The sequence below is a fragment of the Zonotrichia albicollis genome, chromosome 3 (genome assembly GCF_047830755.1).
Source record: "Zonotrichia albicollis isolate bZonAlb1 chromosome 3, bZonAlb1.hap1, whole genome shotgun sequence".
Lineage (NCBI taxonomy): Eukaryota > Metazoa > Chordata > Aves > Passeriformes > Passerellidae > Zonotrichia > Zonotrichia albicollis.
Genome location: NC_133821.1, coordinates 103,845,991 through 103,862,817, shown reverse-complemented (window position 1 = coordinate 103,862,817; position 16,827 = coordinate 103,845,991). Strand labels below are relative to the sequence as shown.

The following is a 16,827-nucleotide window of genomic DNA, read 5'->3' as shown; positions in this document are numbered from 1 at the left end:
GCCTCTTTAGAACGCGCTGCCGGCGGAGGGCCCGGCATCGCGGCGATGGCGGCGGCGGGGCGGGCGCTGCGTGCGGCGCTCCCCGCCGGGCTCTGGGGCCGCCTGGCCCCGCTGCCGGGCGCGCCCCGCCGGACCGCCGCGCACTTCTCTTTCCAGCCGGACCCGGCGCCCAGCGAGTACGGTGAGAGCGCGGCTGGCCGGCGTCCACCCCGCAGGCCGGCCTCAACCTCGCTCTGCCGCCGGGTCCGTCCTGTCACCCCCGCCTTCTTGGCGGAGGCCGCCAACAACCCCGTCCGGGACGGGAGGGAGGGACGCAGAACCCGCCCAGGACCCCGTGGGGCGCTGACTGTCGGGCCGGGGCCGGTGGGGGCATCCGCACGGCCGCGTGACCCCGCTGTGTCCTCGGCCCTTCCAGCCGCGGGTTGTCCCAGAAATGCCGGGCTCGGGGTGGGAAGGGCCCGTAGGCCGCTGGCGGGGCCGGCAGGGCCCCTCGAGAGTGGGGTGGCGAAATGGCTCGGGCTGTCAGAGCCACAGCTGAGCTGGATGGGCCCATCGTGGGCTCAGACCTGCCAGGCCATCCTCGGCCCCTGTCCTAGACCAAAAGCTTCTAGCAGTAACTTAGTGACTTGACATCTATCCTGGTTTTTGTATTGCGTGCTTAGGTCTTGAGTGTGATAATAAACCTATGGTGAATAAAGACTGCTGTCCGCCGAAAACTTCGAGGTCATCCTCGTGGTCACATGGTTGAGAGTAAACACAGATAACTTGGGAATGAGCAGTGCATAGCGTTTGACTTTTATTTCTGAGATGCATTCCTGGAAATGGCTAGTGCTGAGTTTTCCTGGAAGAAGCTTGCCAGCTGCGGAACAGCTGTTTCTATCACGTGAACCTCACTGTCCTCTAGAAAACTTGTTACTTGGTTGGATGCCTTGGTGTTGTTTCTTGATAAGGACCAACAGAAACAGTTTCCCTTAGTGACAAAGATGTACGGGTGACAAGGTGCTCGTGGGGAAGCTCGTGTATGGCAGGTCCCTGCTTGAGACCATGCAAGTGGCATGCCAGTTATTGCCATTAATTAGTAGAAATCTAATTCCCTGTGAGTCAAAATACACTTTGAAATTCTGTGAAATGCAGTGGAAGTGAAATAAAATTATGGCAATGCTGATCCTGATATTGTTGAGCTATTGCTTTTCCAACTTCACAGCTCAAATCTAAAAGGCACAGTTCATTCCCCCTTTCCTCTGTGGGCCTTATACAAAGGCCTGTGTTATAAGCAAGAGAAACAGGTTAGAGCTGTCATGGTGAGGAGTTTCTGAAAGTTGCTTAAGTAATAGCCATTTATTTATATCAAATACTAGAAGGATGGTATCTTGTAGGAAAGGTAGCTTAAATACTAATGTGGACAACTAGGGAAAGAGAGAAGCAGCTGCCATTCCTGAGCTTTTCTTCTCTTGAATTTGTAAATTTTGTTTGTTAGGGCTTTTGTATAACTTGAACAGTTCCCATAACATTTTCTTTTCCACATATTCCTCTCCTTAAAGGGCCACCTAAAGTATAAGAGAAGTTAACAAGTGTAGGAATGCAACTATGCAGCTACTCAGGTGTGGTGTGACATGAGTCTTAACAAAAAATACTAACATTATTTAAAGATTTAGAAGAAAGGGAAGGTGAATGTTTGTTGAGAGGTACTATAATTACTGGGAAAAGAATATAGTTCACCTTTCTGAATTCTAACTCCCATTAGTTTGTGTGGGATCTTCATCTAATAATCTTATTTATCTCTTTAATTTTACACACTCTGTGTGTTGGTAGGTAGAATTCTCCTGGACTGTGGCTTCTAGTCATGACTTCAGAGGTTTTGTCAGTTAAAGATCTATCAAATGTCGGCCAAGCAATTTCTTACTTACTTGATTTCTTTTAAGAATTATTTTATTTGCTTGGAGAGTCTGAATTGGTCACAGCAGTGAGGACTAGGCTATTGTTTTGGTCCATCTTTGCTTTCAGGTCTTCTTGTTTTTCCCAGAAGTGCTGGAATGAAGAAGGGCATTCTGGTAGCCTTGGTTTGAATGAAACAGCTTGCTTTACTTCAGCACCAAGTTTCTTTCTTTGAAGTAAGGATTTGATGCTTCAGACACTTACTAACTGCAGTGCAGAGAGCAGGCCAGTGGTCTAGAAAATTTCTGATAATAATAGATGTCTGTATGGGAAAGGCTGGAGCTTAAAAAAATGTGATAAAAGAATGATAAAGTAAGCTTCAGTAAATTTTAGTAAGGGGGTTATCTCAGTCCTCAATAATACCTTGGTTTCTTCCTTTGAAAAGGAAGGCATTCTTCCCAGTGCTTGAGCTTTGCAAAGCTGCATCTGCTCCAGGCAAGAGCATAGATTTTTGAAAAAGGAATTGGAAGTGGAGTTATAGTCCTTGATAAGGCCAAGTATACCATGCTCAATCCCATCTATCCCGTAATTTAATTTTATTCAACAAATGAATCTTGGGTATTCCTAACAGGGATCTTGTTTTTGATGGTTAACGTTTTGGACATGTTTGCACTAGTGTTTTCTAATGTACTTCATGTTTTGAACCAAATTAAACTGTGGAATGATCACTTTCACACAGGGCAAACTCAGAAGATGAATCTCTTCCAATCCATAACAAGTGCCTTGGACAATGCTTTAGCCAAAGATCCAACTGCAGGTACCTTACACTTGTTAGTGTATTTTGCTTTATATAAATTGTGTTTTGGTTTGCCTATCTATGTATAATATTTATTGTATTTCTCATGGCCTGTGAAGTTTTTAAATAAGTTATTACTACACTTTGATCTCAAATCTTAAAAATGTGTTGCATTAACAGATAACTAACGGATTATGTGGTCTAAAATGCAATTGTATCTTCTGTATTAGCTCTGTGTATTTCACTTGAAAGTGAGGACAGAAGATACATTATTTACCATGTTTAAAGTATTACTGATGAGAACTGTCCTTGAGGGCAGCTTGAGTCCCACTAGTCAGAGTTTTAAAAATGTAAACATTACTTTATATTTCTTAAACTTTCTGTTCCCTAAAACCGGTATTTTTTGAGAGCCCATATATTCCTCGCTCTGTACATTCTGCTTTCTTCCCTGCCCTCCAAAATGAATTTATAGCTTTACTGTTTTCTGTTCATTGTTGTCCATAAGCAGTGTAAGATTTCCTAGGCTTTTGTGGTCTGGATAACCATGACTTGGATGATGCTACTTCATTATAGCAGGATTTAAAAGCCTTATTGTAAACTATTGCACAAAACTATTTACTCCACTTTTAATTCTTATATATAACAGGAGGTCTTTCGCTTCTGTTGTCCAAGCAAAGGCATGATGATGGCCAGATATCTGAAAGAGATGCTTCATGCCATGAACACACAGCTGCTCAGGCTGCATCATCTTGTGTAATTTTGGGTTTGCTTTTTAGTTTGTTAGTAGCCCTTTTTGTCACTGCTTGAATCACTGCTCAGTCTAAATTTTGACCAATTGTCTAATCTGTTGGAACAAATTCTTGTGTGTGTTGTGTGCAGTACTATGCCTGTATATGTTCCCTCTCAATCTCAGCTTTCTATATGCTCCTCAATTAGGTTAAATTTAGGCAACTTAGGGTAAATTAGGGACAAGAACAGATTTTCTTGCCATTTCTGTAGAATCAGCCTTATAAAAGCAAGTAGTGTTAGTCCATCAGGAGACTAGACTCATATATCATCTTGAGCCTTTAGAGAACCAGTTGCTCTAAGGTTCCAGTCTTGCTCCTCAGCTTTGCAGGGCTTAGTCTTTGTAAAGCCCTTTGCAAGACCATGTTGGTGTTCTCCAGTCCAGATGTGAGTTCTCAGAATCACCGCACTTACTGAACTAATTTGGACTTTTCACAATGGAAAACATGTCCTTCATATGTTTTTAGTTGTATGGGAATTGAGCAATTGTTGTTTAAGTGTGGAAATCCTCATACTTGTGTTGATCAGAATTAGAATGTCTCCAAGAAAATACATTTCAGTGGCTGAACTGAATGAGTAAATCCATTTGAGTTTGTGAATACCAGCATTAAATGGGAATATTTTTTTGTAGATGCCAGCTGGCTCAAAAGTAAGGAGCCATATGGTGACAGAAAGGACTTGCAAAGATTTTAAGTATATGAAACCCCACCCAAATTACTGTTAAAAATTAGAGAAGTGATTTAGGGACATAGTGCAATCATACACACCATGAGTGTGTTCGTTTTACGGCTTTATAGAATCTATTTTTCTTTAAGTGGTGTCACTGATGTGATTAGCACAAGTATGCTAATCCCTTTTACTGATTCCAATGCAAAATTTATTTTATTTAATTAAGAATAGTATTTGAAAGGCAAGAAGGTTAACTTATTATTTTGTATCCTTTAGAATATGGAGAATATTGAAGAATTGTGGAATAATCAGAACTCACCCTGGTTCATGCAAACAGCTATTGGTGATATTGCTGCACATCTTATATGCTTAAAAATTTTAATTGGGCAATAGTTGTTTCTGTGAAGCAGATAACAAAACTGTTTTAAGAAAATTAGACATAACCATCCCCTAAATTCAAGGAAAAAACCCCACAAATAGATTAGTTGATATGAAGCCAAGTTTTAAATGCAAATGCTTTAAGTAATAAAACTTTGTTAACTACAAGAATAGTAGTGTTAAATACTGAGAACTGTCCTAGTTATTAAGTAGTCATGTTTTCTTTAGAGGAGTTCCTTTGAAGTCCCTCTTCAGGGATCTGGCAAGTATGTTTGAAGAAGGCTTGACATTTCATATTGGATTGATATTTTGAAAAAAACTTCAATTTGATGGTTTTCAAAACATTGTATTTATTGAAGTCTGTGGATGAAGAATGAAAATGGTTACCAGTTGAAGCAGAAGGCTTAATTTCAATGACTCATTTGTGACTGAGTGTAATTTTACTCATTTAGTTTTAGACACTGTGTTACTACAGGATATTTCAAAAAAGTAGATAGCTAATGAAAGCCTAACAGAATAATTTTCATTAATTCTGTTTTGAGACAGCTGTGTTCTGATTCCTCATTAACCTTTGTTCTTCATTTGTTACAGTCAGGCTGTGCATGAGAAATTCTTAGGTCTAGATGAATCTTGAAGTGAAATGAAGTGTTAGGAGTTACTTTTGTTAGTGTCTCATATAAAAGCCTTTGAAAGTAAGATGTGTTGGAGTAATGTTAGCCTCCCCTGCTGTTATTATTTTCAGTTATATTTGGTGAAGACGTGGCCTTTGGTGGAGTCTTCAGATGTACAGTTGGCTTGCGAGACAAGTATGGTAAGTTTATGTAATTTATAAATCTGACATCAGTTTCATATTAACATCACTGCTCTTTTTTTTACCCATTTTGCTGTGAGAAGTGTTGTTACTGGAATGCTAAAAAACCGTAAAATCGATGTTTCATGTAAGCAGGCTAATTAGTGTATAGCATTTTACAGGTCTTGGAAACTGGTTGTGGAGACAGTAACATGATACAGCTTTTAATTTGGCAATTGCTACTCCCCCACTGGGCTATTACAGAGAACAAGAGGTTATAACATACTTAGTTTCAGCAGCTTCCTTTCTTCAAGGTACAGAGATGACTTGGACCTTGTGCACCAAGTCATTAAATCTATTTAACAATCATTAAGATGTGTTACAGCCATGTTGGAGAACAAACATCCACATTTTTTTGAGTAAACCATAAAGAGAGAGGATGAAGACTATACTTCTAAGAAGTTTCTGAAGCACAGACATATGTTGTTGCCTTGCTTCTCTGCTTCAATTATTATGTAGATGTTCTCTTGCTCTCTAGTTTACACATTAGTGATAGACCTTCTGTTAGCCTTGATCTTCAGTGCTGCTTGTTGAGACTGAGGTATAGTTCTGTAACTGGTGTGATATATTGACTGTGGGTACTAGACTCCATATGAAAATCGGTTGCTGAGACAGCAACCGGTTGCTGGAAACACAGGCAACAGATGTTATTTGGGAAGTAAGTAAAAGAAGCAGATGGTTGCATAAGCAACCTTCTTGGATTTTAGTGAACATCTCCAGTTTACAAGACAGAGGGGACAAACTTTATATTGTTAGGGTAGTGCTGTGAGGGGTCATTTGATTGGTTTTTTGATGTAAGACAGACATAAAATATTGGAATGAAGAAAAGAGATTATTTAATCTTTGTAGTAATATTTTATTGGTAGTGTATTCCAATGTGCCAGTGCTGTTCAAAGACTGTGACAGCCCTGACTGAGCACAGGGGGTCTGTTGAGGGTGTGCAAAGGACTGTTTACTCTGTGCTAATCAGCATGATAAGCAGCAGTCACAGCACATCAGCAGTCTAGCTAGGGTCAGGTTTATTTCATGGGTATAATATCAATGATTTTTAATGAGATTTTTGAGGAAGCTATTATGTGACTTCAGGAATATTTGGAAAGAACTCCTTTAAAATGTGAGAGGGAACATGGGAATTGTACTTATATATTGTACTTATATATCTTATAATTGTAAGTTATACAACTTACGATTGTACTTACATGAACATTGAACAAGGACTAATTAAACTAGTATTGCCATTTGCTCAAAAAGGGTACTAACCTCTTCAGAGTGAATAAGAGGAAATACAAGTTTGAACAGGAAGAGAGTCTGAAAATAAGGTCCTGATTTTAGGACTCACTTACAGAATAGGAATTCAGTTTTGTAAGGCAGATAAGAGGACACAGATAACTCGACTTCTTTGTTCACTGACAGTGAAATTCTGTAGAAAACAGGCAGTGGCGGAAGAGGGAATGGCAAAGATGAACTGTACTGAGCAGGTACTGAAAATATAGTTAGAATGCTGAGGAGAAACAGAAAAGACTGAAAGTGCAAAAATTGAAAGAATACAGTGTTTTGAGGGGTGTGTCTGCCTATCAGTGCAATCTCAGAGATTAAATAAGTTCTAGATGGAATGCTTGTATTATGAAAAGGCTAGACTCCCTGTAAAATAAGGAGGAATTGCAGATGGAAGTGACAACCAACCAACCTAATGAATCTTATGAGGCAGATAACCTACACTTACTGACTCTTTCCCCATCCCCCTCCTGAATTTACTGTCAAATTATAGTAGGTCATGCAAGTAACATAATGTGAGGTTGTTTCTCTATGTTGATATAAAATATGGGGTTTTTTCCTTCTATCCTGGAAGAGGAGCCGACTTTTGTTTCATTTGTTTACTTTCTTTTTCTTTGTAGATAATTAAGATCACTAGGTGGCAGTCTTTGCCTGTAAGTTGTTATTTTGATAAAAACTGATAGTTCATTTTAAAGCACTTCTATAGAGGTTAAGGTCTAAATATAATCTAATATTATAGTAGGAAGAACTATAATATAGTAATACTCAGTAGTAGTATTATAGAGATGTTGGTTGGTGTCCAGAATGTTGCTGAAGCCTCTCTGGAGAGACAGAAAAAAAATTTGCTTTTAGAATAAATTGGTCATTAAATATAAAAGCTGCTTATTTTTTTTTTCAGTGGAGAGTTACATTGTATAAACATAGCCAGAGGCCTGTACTAGTAAGTGAAGGAAAGCTCATTGACTTTTTAAGGAAATAAATGCAACCTTTTGAGCATATGAATTTTTAATGTGCTGCCAGGAATTATGTTTAAAAATATTTAATTAAGGAATTGTATGTAAGTAAGTCAATGTGTGGAAATTTAATTTTCATGACAGTGTGACTAAAGATGGTATGTTTGTTCCTATGCATCTTATGACAAGGTCTAAAATACATTATTCCAGTTTTCTGGCATTGAGTTGAATGTTTAAAAATCTGTCACTGTATAATTCTGAAAATGAGTAGACTTTCTGAAATATTTATGCAGAGTGCTCCTTTCAGATAAGGGAAATAAGTGTTGTACAGTTTTTTTTCCTTTGTCCCCTCTCTCTGATCTGGTACCCTGGAAGGCATATTCATGTTTTATTTTTTATCTTCTTCCCCATCACCCTCTGACAGGTTTTTGATTGTCACTGTTTTCCAGAAGTTACATCCTCTAACCTTTAGAGTATCTTTATTGAAATAAGGAATGTGTGCTGTTCCATAGTCCTGCTCTCTGGAGGTGTTTCCTGTCCTAAGAACAGTGTGATGTAAACTGCCTACTGTGTTTCCATAGCCTAGGTAATGTGTGCAAACATTTTAAAATTTGTTCTTAAAGGGAAGTACATTATTATGCCAATCCTTCAGAGAAAATGCTGTCCATTTGTTTTTGAGTCTGCAAATGGATTTGAAACAACTATATTGGAATGGGAGTATGTGTCCTGTTGCTCTGCCTGAAGTGTGAAGTAAAGTAGCAACATGTAAAGATCAGTATCCACAGTATCCACATGACAGAAATATAGAGGAGATCAGAGGTAGGAATTGGATGATAGGAGGTAAAGAAATGGGAGGAAAAAACACAGGTAAAAGTGGAGAAATTGGGCAGAAGTGAAGACTGAGAAATAAGAATAGCAGAAATAGTGATTGGCAAAGGATGTAACTCAGATGAATGCTAGGGCGGGTGTTTTTTGTGTAACTCAAAAAAAAAAGAAAAAGACCTCTCTATCCTACTGTGGCTAGGAAGTGAAAATTACATACACCTTCAGCTTGAGGGTTTCCTGATCTCTAAGTGCTTCTGTGGTCATTTGGCCACTGTGGTGATTTTTTTTTCATACAATTCTGGCCTGCACTTGAAGGGAGAATCTAATGTGGACTTGCTGCCATGTCAAAAGATTGTCCTTAGCGAGAGTAAGGATCCCGAGCTTTCTGGCTATTTCATAGCTTGATATTTTGAGATTGTGGAATAGGATCAGTCCTTGCTCAGAACTCTGAGAGTCCAACAGAAGAAAGGTGAGCTCGGCAGGTCTTTCCCCATAGCAGTACTTGAGTAGGAGCTGACTTTTTTTTAGTCTATATGTTCACTTTTTCAGATGAAGTTTGCATACTTTTTGAGGTTCCATTCAGTTCCCTGTTGTGCAGCAATCTGCAGTTCCTTGTCATGGAATGTCCTTCTGTTTGCCATCAAGGGAGTCTAGGTGACTGTATAAGTTAGATAAATTAGTAGATTAGTATTTACAGGCCTACAGAATAGATTGTTTTCTAAGTTTTTGAGTTATTGAAAATTATTTTTGACTGAAAGAGTAGTGTAAATGAGTCTTTTAATTTTCAGTAGGGAATTCCTGAATAATGCTATTTGAATTCCCTTGCAATTATTTGCAAATACAGGTAGAATGTGAATACACTGAATGGGAGTTTTTATTTCAAAGATTCTCTCAGTTCCAAGAGGATGTCACTGTGGTATCTTCTACAAGAAGCAAATGCTTGCCCAGGGTGTAAGAGACTTGGCCTAATGGTGTCCCTCAGGAGTTCTGAACTTACTTCACAAAGAGTTGACTGAGATGCCAAAGCTGATCTTTGTGAAGATACAGCAGCAGTTGTTCTTTTGAAATATTTTGAAATGAATTTGTCTTTTGCTTGTGTGGTTAATGTGTCACTGTTTGGGATCCTCTGTGTGATCACAGCATGAACAAAAGGAAGATAGGGTTCTTCCTCTCTGGTTAATGTTCCATCACTGATTGGAGAGGTTTTGACTCATAGCTTTTTATTTTTTATCTATTCTGTTTGCTCTCTGTTATTGCTGTTCCCCTCTTTTTGTGTCTCAGTGCACACGGAGATGTACTGCCCACAGCAGCTTATGATACCCTCAAACACAGTCAATTAGAACAGGGTACTTTTCCCAAGGCTTCTGTGTAACATTGCTGAAATGTTCTAGAGGGATGTTTGCCACCTTTATTAGCAATGCAGTGTTGGCTGTCAGTTTGTTAGTCTGATTTAGTCCCCAAGTTTTTTTTCTAATCTACTGCTGTGCAGCCACTAATTCTTTGCTGGGTGGATGCTTGATAAAATGAAACTTGGTAAGAACAACTGTGTGTCACTCCTATATGTACGTAGGACAAAACAAAATCAATCTCAGATAATTTCTTTTTAGGTAATACTGAGGTACACACATGGCTAGAGACATTAATACATGCAGATAGTAGTAAATGTGTAATAAGCAGCTTCATTTTTTTTCTCCTTACTCATTTTACAGTTTTGTTATGTAGAGTGGAAGGGGAATGCACAAGTAACTTGAAATTTAATTCTCTTTTTTCCCTAATATTTTCAAGCTTATAGGATTGTTTTATATATAATCCTTCCTGTGCTTTATTATTATTGTTATTATTTTGATGCAGTTAGGAGTGTAAATATAGCTGCTAGGATTATTTTCTTCCAAACCATATATTTAAAAAAGTGTGAAATAGATGGGGAGCAGATTGTAAACACTAATTTCTGTCTATTAAGTAAGTTCAGGATATTCTCTTGCAAATTGATAAATTACAGGCAAAAAAGGAGCATCAAGAGAAGAGGTAACACTTGTATTGAATCCTGTGAGGACAAGGAGAGTTGAATCAGAAATTTCCCCTGTGGCAAGTTTCAAACTCAGCAAAAAGCAAGTGACTGAACTACATATGAAACCACAGTTGTAGCTGTGAAAGAAAATAGTATCCTTATGTTCCTTATGTCAGGATGACCTAGCCACATTAGCAATCAGCTGGATGCTTTAAAAATGATTTTATTTATCACTTCCATATTTGTTTTTCTTTTCTTTCTCTCTCTCCTCCTTACAATATTTTCTTTCTGAAGCACAGGGTATGTTTTAGGAGACATCAACTGGCAAAGGCTGTTTTTAGCCTTCAGTGGTGAAGTTTCTCTGGCTTTCCTACACATATGGTCTCAGTGCAGGATTATTGTTATGATTTGAAGCTTTTCTTTATTGATCAATTTCTCTGAACTCTGGTTGCTGTAGCTGGAGGATACAGGGTATCCAAAACTGGATACTTTACTCATGTGTTTTACTGAGTAAAACCTGGTTGCTTACAGCTCTCTGTTCTTACATCCCAAGATAATGCTAGCTTGTCTTGAGCAATAATGTTTATTTACAACAACTGATCCACTGTAATCCCTGGTTGTTATTCTGTAGATCTTGTGTCTAAGATGTAAACACCTGTGTGAGTTTTCAGGGAACACTTCATTCTCAGTAAATGAATAGTTTATTTATAGTCCAGTAAACTAATTCATAAGTCTTTGTTTATTTGGCCAGGAGATGGCTGTACTTAGCCATGCCCAAAGGGCACCAGCTTTTCTGAAAAAATAGTAGTCATTCTTTGAAGATAAGTATTTACTTGAGCACAAAATTATTCTGTGAGCTTTAGCTGTAGAGAACTCCTGAAAGCAAGTTCTGTGTTTTAAGTAAAGCCTATGGAGGAAAGCATGAGTGAGAAGATAAGAGTTGTCCACATGTTTTTATGGTATTTGGTGAAGGTTGTTGGCTGAAGTTTGGATGTGCTTGCAAAAACTGCTTAAGGTCCTGATGGCTTTTAGTAAAATGAAATGATGGGAGAACCTTTTGAAGTTGAGCTAATAGGAGTATATATAGTATAGGGTTGTTTTTAAAACAATTCTGATAGTTTGCCTCCAAAATACATAAAATACTTTAAAATGCTTATATTGTATATATTTTTGGTAGTGATTTCACAAAATTTTTTATTGTGTAGACCACACTTAATGTGACTGGTAAGGTAGCAGATATCTGTTAATGGAGATTCTGGGTTTTTGTGGTCCCACATGTTACAGTGCAAAGGTAAGAAGTACAAGAACACAATTTGGATGGTCAGTAATGCAATATATTAAGGCAGTGTGTTCTGCCTCCCAAAAGCTACTAGTAGTTGGGCCTTAATTCAACAGGTGGGAAGACACTGAGGTTTTTATGTGGAATTTTGAATCAGTAATCATGGTGTTTTTTACGTTCTTTTAGAACATAACCATAGACTATTATGAGGAAGAGGAAAAACTCAGCCTAAAGTAGCATAAGTGTTAGGGCTTCACTCTATAAGCAGATAGAAAAAAGTTATCTTGATGCTTAAAAGCAGACTACAAGCTTGCTGGAGAAACATGGTTCTTCTTTGACATAGGTCCTGGTCCTTTCTAAAATATTGCATGTGGTAGAAGGAAGGAGTTCAGAATTTTTGACATCATGGATGTAAGCTAAGGGTGAAACATTTCATTCAGAGTTCAAAATGACTACTTGTATGCATATTGAGTAAAACCTAAATAGCCTGGGGTTTGGTTATCCTCATTTCTTTTTGCATAGATTTAAGTGAAGAATTCTGCAGTTTGCTTGCATGGTTCTTCCAGAACAGTTTGGCAAGACCTGGATTTGTTCTGATTTATACAAATGTCTTTGAACAGTAACATCTGGAGAACGTGTTCCGGACTCATTACACAATAGTACATTTTGTTCATTTTCATCTTAAATAGCCAATTCATTTTTGAAGATTTACAGTTTGAAGGAAAGTTATTTGAAAACTTGGTAAAATGTAAAAACTTGGTAAAATGTAGTATGTCTTTCTACATGTTTTTTATCTGTGGGATAATAATATAAATCCGTCACTGTCAGAGCTAAATGGCTTTTATTTTAGTTCTGTTTTCCTTTTCTTTTAAATTGTTCTGATAGTGTGCCTGCTGTGAAAACTGTATTTTATTTATTTGGGGCTTGCTAATACTTATTATGCTTCTTTTCCTATGTTTTAAACCTGTTTGAGGGAAAGATAAGGAATATATTTTTTAATATAGAACTTGATATTCAGTGCAGAGTAAAAAGAGAAAGCTGTTCTCACATTTTTAAGATATTTCACGATAGATTGCTGGGCAAAAAAGTATGTGCTGCTGAACTTTATAAAAATGGAATTTTCCACTTCAGAAAATACTTGTAGTGAATCATGTAAAAACAGTATTTTGATAATATCATGTCGAGGAGGATGAAATTTTATGTTTTAAAGACCCAAGATGGAATTGATGAGCATAACTAGTTTTTGCAGTCTGTGTTAATATGAGGTCACAAGCACATTTTGTGTACTTTCTTTTAGACATCTCTCTGTATGCCTTTGCAATTCCTTAGGTGGAATGAAATGATTCTCAATTTCTTTGGTTAGTCCTGTGATTCCCTCTGTTTATCTGTATGTTTATTTATCCCACTCATCAGCTGGGGTTAATTCAATATGTCTGCTGTTTTTTCTACTCTGAGTTTGGTGGTAAGAGGGTGGTAATTTCAACTTAAGAAGGTTCTGCAGGCTTTATTACAGGGAATAAAACTCTCAAGAGTTTTCTTGGAAGTAATTTGCTTGAAGCCTAAAAGGGTGGAAAAAATCAAGACTAGTATCCAAGTTTGGAAATTGTTTACCCAGATATGCAGCAGAAGAACTTTGAGGTGCAGGTTAATCTTATTTTGACTTGATTCAGAGCCATCTTCCAGTGACCAGCTTGATATAACCTGCTAGTCATTTATTATAGAAGATCTCTTTTCTTTTTAGTTTGCAGAAACATTATTAAATCCTCAAAACCTGGCACAGGGTTTTCACACTTAGATGGAAGCACCAAGTATAGACTACTTTATTAATTTTTCTCTTGCACATGCTTTGCATTATAAAAGGGCAGGCATGGTTACCAGTGAGATTTGTAAGATTCATTACTGCAGGTTTCTGGTCATTGAGCTCTTTGCTCCTGAGTACTTCTACAGCAGCATGAAATCCTTGCTCTTGTCTTGAAAATACTTGCTTCACAATCCCAGGTAGATCCAACATGCTTTCACATTTACATCTACACTACTGATACTGAAGAATGTGAGAGAGGGTAACTGGTATTATTTAACATTTTTGCCTACTTCTTGATTTGTCATCCACATGGTGTGTGCAGCTTATTACAGCAGAATTTTCATTGACAGGTTGCAAAACTTAGCTTTGACAACTGTTGTGTTTCCTGTTGGATCTCTCTCATGTCATGTCATGTTGCAGATGATGAGAAAATGCATGGAACTGACCTAAGCCTTGCAATTTAAGCTGGTGTGTTGTCCTCTGCATATACTCACCTATAAGTATTTGGTAGATGTCAATTTTGGGGCATAGCTTCGTCTGGCGTATCTTCTCATGTCAAACTGTATGTCAGTTATGCTTTTCTGCAAGTGTGCTTCTCACGCAGCAAAAGTTTTTTGTAGTTGACAAAGGAATGTTATTAGTCATAGCTGGAAGAATATTTGAATGCTTTGTCCAGTTAGGCATTGCTCTTTTTTTTTATTTAGGCTGCCGCTGGGTGTGTGAGCCAGATGATGAGGAGGATTTCAGTGTGGAGTGGGCAGCCTGCATGAATGTTTAAAGTAGCAGTTCCAGCTCAAAGTGTTCTCAACAAGTCATTCTCTTACTCAAGATGATGTGTTTTCCTTCCAAGAGCTCATTAGATCACAACTACTCTTTCACCTCCTCTTCCTCCAAGAGTCCCTTAGAAAAGTAAAAAGAAATTCTGGTGAGGAAATCTGCCACTGAGATATGAGCATCTATTTAAATATTTTCCTAAGAGTATGGATCTGACTGAGTACAATTTTATTGATGTCATGAATTGCTTCCATGAACAGGCCAGGTAAAAAGGACAAGCATAAAAAGTTTTTACAGTCAGCATGAAGCCCTGCTTGGGGCTGTTAATAAACCATAGAGAGATGTAAGGAGATGACCTTGAAAGTCATCTGTTTAGAACCAGTCAGTGCTCAACACAGAGTTTAGTTTGCTTGTGATCTTGTCCAGGTGAGTTTTGAACATGTCCAAGGCAGGAGCTTCTGCAACCTCTTGGGACAGCTTATTCCACCATGTGACTACTGTCATAGTGAAGAATTTTTCTTTTTTATAATTCGTTTACTTTTTTGCATCATTCTTTCACTTGACACTGTGTACCTGAAAAGAATCTGCTCCTCCCCCTGTTCATATTACTGCTTGGCTGCTCTTCCATTGTGGGAGGATTAAATGACTTGCAAGGTTACCAGCATTCAAAGCTAGAGCCAAAGCTTTGAATTAACCTCCCCCAACTCCTCCCACTTCTTCCCTGAGAAAGGGAGAGAATAACATAATATATTTTAATATTTTTGTTTTATTCTTTAGCTTTCAGTGGCTGCTAGTTTGTCACAAATGACAGGAAATCTGAACTGGGGGAGAGGGCTAAAAATGAAATCTTCACTCTTTGCTTTAGGAAGGCAGAGGTATCTATGGAATTTTTCTGGGTCCTCTTTAATCCAAAATTCTGTAAGCCTGACAAGGACACTATTAATCTTATATTCATGCTGTGAACTTTCAGAATTTACTAAATTTTAGTAGAAAGTTTTCTTTCCAAAGCTGAAATTTGGTAACTGTGCAGATTATAAAAATTTCTGTCCATGGTAACCTTTTCTTTGTACTTCAGCAGTTCTCCTGACTGATTTGTATTTGCAGTCAGTGAGACTGAGGGTTAAATGCAAATGCAGTAAACAGGCTTTTCTCCTGAGGGAATCTTGGGGGAGAGGAGGTGAAAGTGTACTTGTGATCTAATAAGCTCTTAGAAGAAAAATGCATCATCTTAGGTCAAAGAATGTCTTGTTGAGAACACTTTGAGCTAGAACTACTAGTTCAAACATTCATGTTTCTTCAAATGTATGATTTAGTAACTGGGGAAGACTTAATAGGGAAATATATCTTTCAGCTGTTCCGAATTTCCAAATTACTTGAGGAGCTTTTCTCAAGTGTTGGCTATGTCAGTGACATATAATATAAACCTGTAAAGAATTCCTGTTCTTACCAGTTGCCAGGCAGAACAGGTGTCCTTTACTTTGGGCAACACAGGGGTGACAAGTGGTTCAGAAGAATGCATTTTTTGTGGGTTTTTCTGGTTTTGCCCCAAATGAAGCATAATCACCTGTGAACAAGTGAAACCAAGTAAGAAAGACTTATCTGTCATTTGATCTTCAAAACTTCTGTCTAGAAACTTCTGTCTAAAACTAGAATAGGAAGTCAGCTCTTTTGTTGCAAAATAGAGCATGATAGTGGATTTTGCAGCAGCAAAATAGGAAGAAGCTAATTTAGTTTAGTGCATGCAAATCTCATTTCTGACCCTGATGTTAGTTGCTCACAGATTTTGGCAGTATGTTTTTTTTTTACTAACTTTTGTATCTTACTGCCATAATGTGAAGTTTTGGAATATTTATGGAAAATATAATGGGAATGTGATGTAGTTAGTTGCTAAATAGTCAAAATTTGAATGACTTTTTAATTCAAGGTAATGAAATGTTGAAATAGTTTTGAAGGCATAGGCAGTGTGTACACAGTGTGTGTGGATACATGTATTTCTCCTATTAACAGACCAGCTCACTGCACATGACTTGGGACTTTACACTGACTTGACTGAGGGCTGAGACCTGGTCACTCAGCCCTGGGGTTGGCTGAGTTATACCAGAGGCATGGCTGGGTCCTTTAAGCCTGGTATGAGTGTTTGGGCACACACAAATCATCTTGACTTTTGCAGGATACAGGGTTAGGGAAGAACAGGAGAGGAATATAGCTAAATTCTCTAAGTTTTGTTATTCTATGCCCAGTAGGTAAAAGTCATCTTTAGAAGTTCAATGTATGAAATCCTTTTCATACAATCACTTTTCATCAGGTGAAGTACTGTAGCATGGATAGTTCTGGAAAAAGCAGCTTTTTAAACAACACAGCATCTGGTGTGCAAAGTTTCAAGACTGAGAATTAAACCATCTTTGTGTCAGTGAGCCTGAAGCCCTGCTTTGGACAAGTAGCTTGGAAATTTCTATATTAAACTGTAAAGTTAATGTATATTTACTGGTATTCCCTTCAGAGCAGCAGGGCCTATTTTTTTAAAGCTGGAGAACTGTGACTAGGTTATCAGTAGAAAA

At 38.0% G+C, this 16,827-nt stretch overlaps 1 protein-coding gene across 2 annotated transcripts in view; it reads left to right on the top strand.

Annotated features, from left to right (window-relative positions):
- BCKDHB (branched chain keto acid dehydrogenase E1 subunit beta) overlaps window positions 1-16,827 on the top strand; it is a 109,556-nt gene continuing 92,729 nt past the window's right edge. For both annotated transcript variants that reach the window (XM_074538327.1, XM_005485934.4), the window contains exons 1-3: window positions 1-181; window positions 2,615-2,692; window positions 5,247-5,315. In XM_074538327.1, coding sequence (XP_074394428.1) covers window positions 46-181; window positions 2,615-2,692; window positions 5,247-5,315 — 283 coding nt within the window. In that variant the 5' untranslated portion in view covers window positions 1-45. The remainder of the gene's footprint in view (window positions 182-2,614; window positions 2,693-5,246; window positions 5,316-16,827) is intronic.